This window comes from Corvus brachyrhynchos, unplaced genomic scaffold (assembly GCF_000691975.1).
Source record: "Corvus brachyrhynchos isolate BGI_N302 unplaced genomic scaffold, ASM69197v1 scaffold4, whole genome shotgun sequence".
In the NCBI taxonomy this organism is placed as follows: domain Eukaryota; kingdom Metazoa; phylum Chordata; class Aves; order Passeriformes; family Corvidae; genus Corvus; species Corvus brachyrhynchos.
This window is the reverse complement of record NW_008237878.1, coordinates 8647762-8657154: the sequence shown is the minus strand read 5'-3', so window position 1 is coordinate 8657154 and position 9393 is coordinate 8647762. Positions and strand designations below refer to the sequence as shown.

Below are 9393 nucleotides of genomic sequence, written 5' to 3'. Positions count from 1 at the left end.
TTCAGGAGTGATTTCTTCATTCAGAACCATAATAATAACAACAATAAATGATCAAAAAGAAAACGGCCTAAATCTATATCTCTAGTTAACTCAGGAGTCCTTTAGAGTTCAGGACTGTTGCTGGATAAATAAATGCTTATTTGGAAAAGGAACCTCCAGCCTCCTGTAAATGAGAGCCAGAGAAGCAGGACTCAGGGCCAGCCCACACACATGCAGCACAGCTGGGGGGAAATCCTGACAGATCAGGTTATTCTGGTTTTACCCCAGTTTGGGGAACACCACTCCTGGCTTCACGCCCGCCTGTTCCCATTGCAGCACCCCCTGTCAGCCCAATGTGCTGGTTTGGTGAAAGAGCAGAAAGGCTGGTGCCCACCCTGGGAGAGGTTTTCCTCTTCTGACGTGCCAAAAAGGCAAGGTCCAAAGTGAAGAAAATCTCCAAAGGAAACGCATGAGCTCGTGGCCGCAGCAGAGTGTTTTCTCCCTCCCGCGGGAGAGGTGCTCCCAACCGCGGCGGCCCCTGTGCGCCGTGGGCTGTGCCCAGCCGCACACCAGGCAGGGAGATAAGGCTCGGGGAGGTGCCGTGACTCACAGAGGGCTGGGCAGCTGCCCCGCCACGCTGCCGAGCACATGGAGCCCCCGCTTCCCGGGATGCGCCAGCGCCCGCACAGCCCGCGCAGAGGGACGGCACGGCCGGGACACTGAGCGGTACGTGGGCTTGTCCCATCCCCGACCGGGGAAATGCGTCTTTTAGAGCAATAATGTGTTCCTGCAGCACTTTTCTTTTGACTTACTGGCAGGTTAGGGGGTTGCATGGGGAAGGTTTTAGTAGTTCTTCCTTTTCGTAGGCTGGAGGTTAAGGAGAAGCCCCATGTGCTGGCATCCTTTCCGTGGGGTGCAGCTGTGCTGGTGTCACGGTCAGAACTAATGAACTCCCTGTGTCAACGGGAAGCTGCGATGTGCTGGAATCAGCTCTGTGATGTAGGGGCCAGGTCATCACGGCTATGGATGAATTTGCACGGTGTTCACTGTGCAAAATGTGGGGCTCGTCCAAGGTGAAGCTGCTGCTGAGGATATAATCTGTTTTCTCTTGCACTGCTGAAAGAGATGGTGTAAGGGACCAGGTCTGGCTGCCCACACAGTGCCAGCAGGGACAGAATTACTTCCTTTAAAAAACTGATGGCATCATCTGGATTTTTGAGAAACCAGACTAGATGGAAGTGTAGGAGGACACAAGGTACCAAGTGCTTTGTGGTAGAAAGCAGCCAACACTGGTCAACACCTTGGATAACTGTGGGCTTGTGCCGGGGCCAGTTTTGCTGTAAGATGCCCTCTCCAGCCATTTGGTGGATGCAGCAACTGGTGAAGCATTTTTATAAGCAAAGAAATTTATAAGCCCTCTGGCAAACAGCACCATCCTATTGAGCAACTCAGCAAAGCTCAGTCAGACTGATTCCTTTTGAGAATGAATATGGCACAGTAGCATCCTCCATTCTCCTGTGGTGATAAACCCTGAACACAGAGTTTGTGTGCACCCACCCTGCCAGTCCCTCCTCTGCACCTCTGCATTCAGCTGTGCAGGAAAATCCTGGCTTTTGGACAGGTGACTTGGTGGCTGTGGGCAGCTGGCAGTCACCCTTTATAGAGTCGCATCCCCACTCTGCACCAAAATGATTTTGTTCACAGTCAGGGACCTGTTGGGAGAGAGAAGGACATGTGGAGCTCAAAAGCAGGAAAAAAAGGCAGAAGTTTGTGGAGAAGAGAAGTTTTCCTGCACTACTGAGGGAGAACTGGAACATTCACCTGGTGCATCCTGGAAAACCTCTCTGGGAGGGCAGGGATCTGGCTGTTCCTCCCAGCAGCAGTAACTCAGCTCCGCCAAGCGGCACTTCAGGCCAGAGCAGGCTTGGGTGGAGCTTTTGCTTTACAACACCAGGAGCCTGTTTAGCAATATTTGTCCAAGAACTTTCTTGTTCCTGGAATGTTTTTTTAAGCAAGCAAGTTTCAGGCTTATTAGACAAATAACTCTGTTTAACACCTACCACAATTCCTTTTTTTCTCACTCTCCTGCCAGCAGCTCTCTGGCAGATGCCAGAGCACAGGTACCTTTTATTCTGGCACAACCCCAGGAAGAAAAGAAAAAATTATCAATGCAAACAATTAAAAAATAATATAATAGAAATCCCAGGACAGGGCTACCCTCTTGTAATGCAATCAGGTTCCAGGAATTTCACCACCCAGGGACTTCACCCAATAAATTTTATCTGGGATTAAGGTGAAGATAAATAGCCCAAATAAATATATGACCTCCCTAAAGCACTGGCATTTATTGGTTTATTTTTCCATTTCTCTTCCTCTGCAATGAAATCAATATGTGCAAAGAAAAAACACAACTTTGGTGAAGGGGAGGACTGTGCAGTGGGCCCCAGTGAGGCCAATGTTCACTGTAGCACTGGGGACCAAACAGGGAAGGTTTTGCAAACCCAGTGGAAGTTTTGCCCCACTCGCTGTGCTCAAATCACAGCCCAGGTCTGAATCCTCACCAGATCCAGGGTCTGCTCATGGCACTTGTGGGGAAGACAACAAGCTCCCAAACCAATACCAATTTTGATGTCTTCGCAAATCGTCTTTGACAAGACAACAAGCTCCCAAACCAATACCAATTTTGACGATTGTGAGAACTGGCCCCATTTTCTGTCCCCACCATCGATCAGGCCCTGGGATGGGGAGACAGAAATGTGAAGAGGGTCCCTGTGTTTATAAACTTCATGCTGAAAGGAGCAAAAGAGAAGAGCCTGGTGCTGCCCCTCCACAGCCACAGGCAACGTTTGTCCTCCAAAACCTTTAAGCTTTCCTTTTTCAGGTCTGTGTCTCTTTTACCAGCCCAGTGAAATGGGCGTGCTCATGCCAGCTCTGACACAAGCTTTAAAATCCATTTCAGAGTAACTGTGCTGAGGGCTGGGGTGTGGGGAAGGGCTTCAGGCATCACGGACCCCCCTGCCACCTCCCACAGGGACAGATTCCTGCTCACGGCCAGCCTTCCCCTGAGAGGAATAGCTGCAGAGAGAAGGGAGATGCTTCTGGGGAGCCAGTGTGCTCAGCTGATACACTATCAAAAACACATTGTCGCAGTACACGGGGGGACACAAATACCTCCCAAGGCTTCCTCTAAAATGCAGATGGGCCAGTGTCCCACAGGAAGCTGGTAGCTCCATGCTGGAGCAGCTTTGGCAGACCGTCCTTGCCACAGTGTCACAGCAGGTGTGGGCACGGCAGAGGGGTCTCATGGGGAGAACTGCCAGGCTCCAGAAACATCAGCTGAAACGTCACTGCAGGGCTGCCTAAAAACCCCAGGCAGTGATGCTGCAACCCACCCCTGGGTGCAGAGAAAGCCACGGGGAGCATCTCCTCAGGGCACTGAGGGGGAATGCAGGTCCATCCAGCCCAGGGTCCAAGGCTGCTCCACAGCCACGGTCAGTAACAGCAAGCCCTGGGAGGGGACCTGGAGCGGGGCTGGGCAGGAGGAAAAGCTCTTCTCTCCTTCCTCATGACGCAGCAGCCTGAAAGTAACATTGAGCCCAGCCCTGCTACAGCCCGTTGCTCCTTATTTACCCTTCAAACAGGAAAAGCGACTCTCAGCACAGCTCTTTTACCAGTTTTCTGTCAAACATTACTAAAGGGCTGCTTTAGTTAACATTAGGCTCGTTAACTCTGAGCACCCATCTCACAAGTGACAATTCACCGTAGGACTCCAGTGTGGTTTCCAGAACAGAGGTTCAACAGACTGCAGCCTCGAATTTCAAAGGTAGGAGTGGTCCCAGCCCCTGGGGGAGCCCAGTGTGTGGGGTGGCAGTGCCTGTCCCGTCGGTCAGGGTGGCAGCAGGACAGAGGGAGGCAGATGGACTCTCCCAGGCAGAAAATAGTTCATGCTCCAAATTATAACCACACCCTGTCCACGGCGTGAAGACGCTCCAGCATTTGGACAAGTGGAAACATTTCTGGGTTTAAGTCAGGTGTCCACAAAGCTGGCTGCTCTCCTTAGCACAATGGTGCTACCCTTCTTCCCTTCTCCTTTGGATTTTAAGGAAGACAAGCTTGTTCCCAGAGATTCCCCTGACTGGGCAAGGCCAGATCACAGCTTGTCCTCAGACTGCATTTTGCAGTCCCTAATATTTGAAATCTACTTTGCATCATCCCAGAAAGAAATGCAGCAAAGCTGTGATTGAAAGTGTCCACCTCATTGCTATCAGCAGAACAGCAAAGCCTGGCCCATTACCAAGAACAGGGAATGAACCAGGAGCACATGGGGCAGCAGACACAGGGAAGGGTTCTGAGGCTCCAGAAGGAAGCGAGCTCGGTCAGTGCAGCCTGCTCCAGGACTTAATCAGGGTGGGACCAAGCACATGTGCATGATAAGTATTTGTACATCTTTGATGACGTCCTTGCTATTGCAAATATGACTAAACATAGCAATTACCTTCTAATCTAGAATCTGCCTGGCTTTGGTGGGTTACAGGCACTCTTTAAGGTATTGCCTTCTTTCCTCAGGCTGACCTGTGACCGTCAGCCTCTCCCAGCTGTGCTCTCTCTGCCCACCACCATGCGGGTAACAGGTAAGGAAGGACACATATTTACTTTTCTCTGTCTGTTTTTCTACGGTTCTTTATGCCTCATTCTCATTTACACGATGCCTTCCAAGCCCAGCAACCCTGCCCTTCCCCTGCCAGGGACATGGGAAAGGGCCTTTGTATAAGCATCAGGTTTTTACAAGATTTGTGTAGATTTCAGCCTGTTGTATTTTTCCCAGTGAAACCTTCTGTGACTACGAAGAGATGGCTATTGAGACATTCCTGGCTCCATAAGAGCCATTCAGCTGCAATAAAAGTACATTTTTCTACTCTCTTTCCATGCAGGACTGGAACGTTTTGCTCTGATGAGCGCTGCTTTAAAGCCAAATGCCAATCACAGTTGGATCAGCAGCTGCTCAGCTGTAGCAAGTGACTAATTGGGGGATAGCAGCCTTCCCAACAATGGGAACATAAGAAATATTTGGATTTACATAGCTTTCTGAGTAATTATCAGATTTACTTTAACATAGAAAGAAATATGAATAGTGCCTCCCAGTAGAGCAGTAATGCCTGAGTATCACCACATACTCTAGAGATGGCAATTATGAGATCAGAATCCATTTGGAGGGTGAGGGATTGTTAGCTGCCTTCCCACACCATGCAAGCACTGGCTGTCACCCTGTGCCTGGTAACCTTGGGACACACGGATCAAAACCCAAGAAACCAGAGGGATGCTCCAGTGCCTGCCCCGGGCTGCGGCTGCTGCTCTCAGCCCGCTCCTCTCCCACACCTGGCAGCTGTGATCCGGTACGTGGCGCTGCTCATCACCCTGCTGGGCACGTGGCTCATCATGCAGACGTACTTCCACCGCAGCTGGAGAGCCATCAGCCTGCGGAGCTGGCTCGGTGAGGCACCAGCGGGCTCCAGAGGGATGCAGAGGGAAGGTGCGAGGGTTTCCATTGCGAGCCAGCCCCCAGGGCTGGATATTACTGCCCTGACCACTCGTGTTTGCATTCTCTGGCTGAGGCTTTAGCCACCAGTTCTGACCACTAGGGCAGGGAGGGGACAGCATGGTGGGAAGCTGCTCTGGGGTGGGTGGATCCAGGGATGCCTGCAACCATGGGAAGCAGTTTTGGAGAGTTAGTGCCTGAACAGCTGCTTCTGGCTTGGGAAAGAGCCAGCAGCTCCCCAGGGTGTCTAATCCTTCTGCTTGCTACCCACAGGTGCCACAAACAAGCCCAGCAGTGAGTATTGCTCTCGACTTCATCTCCATCACACAGCTCCACTCCAGGGTTCAGGGGGATGGTGGAAGAGTGAGAGCTGCCTTCAAGAGCCCCTTCCCTGAGGCAAAAATCCCACTCTCCCAAATGTGGGGGATTTTGCTACTGCACACAGCAACAGGGTCTTTGGTGGGTCCCTGTCTTGGCCAAGAATGGGGAAACTCTGGACAGAAAAGCCCCAAGGGGCTTGCCTTGGACACCAGCTCTGAATGCTCCTGGCACACACCCATGTGTCACACCTGGAGCAGCACCTGGCCTTGGCACCATGAACCTCAAATAAGGAACTGGTCCCAGCCCCAGGACAAGCCTCCTTCATGCAAGAAGTTGGTCCAGGTGTTGCCCCCTTAGTGGGCCACTGTATCCTAGTGCCAGCGCCGCTCAGGGACATGGCCAGTGTCTCCCCGTGGGGCCAAAGCCATGACTTTCAGCTCCACTCCTCCCTCACAGGTGAGAAGCTGCCCCGGCACAAGTGTGGGAACCAGAAGAGCTGCCCCCAGAACTATTTTGCCTTCAAGATCATCAGTGGTGCTGCAAATGTGGTGGGACCCTCGATCTGCTTTGAAGACTTGGTGTAAGCAGCACATGGCAGGGACAAGGCAGCCGTGGCTGAGCTTGAAGGCCTGGCCTTCAAGAAGGCAAGTTTGGCCTGTGCCAAACACATCAATGGCCATCACAGTGTATTTGTGGTTAAAAAAAATTTTAAATAGATTTCTTTGCTACCACCTCTGGGTATTTTGCCATCTGCAGCCACTTCACCCCACCACAGTTTCACTGGCATCAGCACCTCCGGGGCATCCCTGCACTCACTGGTGATCTCTGCTTTCCTTTTCAGCCTCATGAGCAGCGTGAAAAACAACATTGGCAGAGGCCTGAATATTGCACTGGTGAATGGTGAGTTGGGCAGGCACTGATCCCCTTCTCCCCACAGCCAGGGACTCTCCCTCCATCCCCAGGAGAGCATGAGCCACTGGAGACCCCCTCCCAGGCACTGTGGCTGAGCCAAAAGCACATCCATCTGGTGCTTCATGGGGAGCACAGCCACAATTATGGTTGCAAGCATTGCCAGTGAGAAGGGAAGAAACCCACCTGGGTCATGCACAACCAGCTCCACAAACTTCTCCAAGCAACACAGTCACCATTGCAGCAGATACAACACACTGAGGGAAAGGCAAAGCATTTTGCAAGAAACCCCAGGCTCATGGCCAGGCAAAGCCTAGAGCCACCCCAGTGCAAACTCACTGTGCTCTGTTCTCAATTTTAACTTTTCAGGAACAACTGGGCAGCTCCTGAAAACCGACTCATTCGACATGTACTCCGGAGGTAAGCACAGTCATTCTGCTCCTTGGCGGTTCCCAGCCAGGGCTCACACCAGCACTGCTGGCTGCTGGCTACTTCCGTTGCTTCTCTGTCATGTATTTAATGATAAAGTCAAGTGGACTTTGACCAGACTTGCCAGCCTGGGTGGTAAAAGCCCAGCTTTTCCTGAGACCATCAAGCCTGGAGTTCTCCGAATGCTTCCACATCCAAGACTGGCTTCTCTCTCCTTTTACATGCATGTAATAGCCTGGAAAACATGATTTCACTAACCTGAATAAACCAAGGCACTTGAGACTTGAGAAAGTTACTTTCTAAGATCAGGTAGTTACACTAATCCGGATACTTTGCAACCTGTAACTCAGTTTTTGAATGCTGGTGGTGGTTGAGCAGCAGCTTTTTCCCTGCACCTTTCGCAGCAGGATAAATGAAGGAGCTCAGGGACACGTGGCCCCCTCAATCACCCTTTATACTGCTTGTGTTTGCAACCTAATTTTGGTAACTCTGGAGTTTTAAGGAGAATCACCAATATAATGAGATTTCCAGCCAAGTTCGCGAGCAAGATGCTCAGTGGGAGAGGTGCTGGGAAGAAGGCAGCAGTCAGCTCATGAGCCACTAGATGGGGCCTTGGATTCAGGCATCCCACAGATGCGGGATGAGGAATAATTCCCCAATATAGCCGGAGGCATGCCGGCAGGGAAGGCAGCTCTGCGGCCGAGCATTTCTTGTGTTGGGAAGTGAATTCACACAACTAGATTTCAGAGTTAGCAAGCAAAGTTTAGGAAGAATTCCCCCCCTGCAGTCACACCAAAAGAAGGACATCAGTCCTGGGCACTGCAGGAGAGCCCAGGCAGGAACATGGGATGGGGAATGCATCATTTGGGAGCCCACCCTTCCCCAAACCCATGGCCCCAAATCCTGGCTAGCACCAGCACAGTCAGGTTATTTCCCACCATCCCAGAGGAGGCTCCCCCAGCTACCATGCAGAAGTACCTGCTAAATCCCTTTTTCTCTCCCTAATGCTCTTGTCTCCCAGACATTACCAAGCTGCAAACCTTCCTCCAAGGGATCAAGCGTGGCACCCTTGTGCTGACAGCAAGCTACGATGATGCTGCCACAAAGTGAGTTTGCCCACGGAAGCAACACTAGGCTCCCCAAAAATACACTGGGGGAGCTGGACATGCTGCTGGACATGCTGCTGCCACCGACAGAGAGGGTAAAAGAGGGGATACCCACCTGGCATCACATTGACACCTTCTTACCCTCTTTCAGGATGAATGACAAAGTACAGGCATATTTCACGGAGCTGGGAAGCAGCCACGTGGGCAAGCTGGGCTTCCGGGACAACTGGGTCTTCCTGGGAGCAAAAGGGCTGATGAATAAGAGCCCCTTTGAAAAGGTACATGGCCCTCCCCTGCCACGAGCTCTGCAGGCTCCATCCTCTTCACGGCACCTCCTGAGCTCCATCTCACCTACCTCTCTGCAGAAGACAAGGACCAGTGACATTATCCCCCACGTCAAACCAAGCTGCAACTTTTGCCACATTGCAAACTTACGCCATTCCAACCTCCTCACTCATTCTCTCTCTCTCTCTTTTTTCCTGCAGCACATTAAAAATGATAAAGAGACAAATAAGTACGACGGCTGGCCTGAGCTGTTAGAGATGGAGGGCTGTGCCCCCAGGAAGATGGACTAGCATCAAGCTCCAGCCTGCCATGGAGGGCAGCTTCACCAGTCACACAGGGACACCAGCCCCATCATGGGCTCTCCACTGCCAGGTCACAGAGTCCAGCAGCTGCTGCCTGCTCATGGGAACAGGCTGTTTCACAGCAGGAACTGTGCAGGGCTTGGAGAAGAGCTGTACAAGTGCCTGCAGAGCCTGAGCAAACACATGGCCAGGTTGCAACCAAGCCATCCTCATCTATGGGACAATTTGGGGTATTTTATTTTTCTGCCTTTAAACTAAAAACTTCGTAAAAGTTTTGTAAATTTCTTAGCTGTGATTTCTAGTTATAAAACACTACCTTCTCACTTCCATTTTCAAGCATAATCCACACTTTCCCCCACAGGCACAGCATGCCAGGTCCTCTGCCACCAGTCGAGCATCACCATCACCCATCCCACAGCCCTGCACACAAGTGTTTCTCCTCCCCACATGGCACAGGGTAAAGCCATCCCTGGGGATGCTCAGACTTTGGTGGTTTCCCCCTGGAGCTCTTGCCAATGTCCCACGG

At 51.6% G+C, this 9393-nt stretch overlaps 1 protein-coding gene across 1 annotated transcript; it reads left to right on the top strand.

The window, feature by feature from the left end:
* Positions 1–363: 363 nt before the first annotated feature.
* On the top strand, positions 364–9151 carry FAM3D (family with sequence similarity 3 member D). The gene is made up of 11 exons (XM_008632383.2): positions 364–705; positions 3745–3802; positions 4546–4610; positions 5363–5470; positions 5789–5809; positions 6293–6416; positions 6678–6736; positions 7115–7165; positions 8196–8280; positions 8432–8558; positions 8766–9151. The coding sequence occupies exons 3-11, from the start codon at positions 4598–4600 to the stop codon at positions 8853–8855; spliced, it is 678 nt and encodes a 225-aa protein (XP_008630605.2). The 5' UTR covers positions 364–705; positions 3745–3802; positions 4546–4597; the 3' UTR covers positions 8856–9151.
* The last annotated feature ends 242 nt before the right edge of the window (positions 9152–9393 follow it).

Coding starts and splice junctions, on each gene's coding strand:
- FAM3D (XM_008632383.2), top strand. Junction 8,281..8,431: donor TACGATGATGCTGCCACAAA/GTGAGTTTGCCC, acceptor ACCCTCTTTCAG/GATGAATGACAAAGTACAGG. Junction 8,559..8,765: donor ATAAGAGCCCCTTTGAAAAG/GTACATGGCCCT, acceptor TTTTTCCTGCAG/CACATTAAAAATGATAAAGA.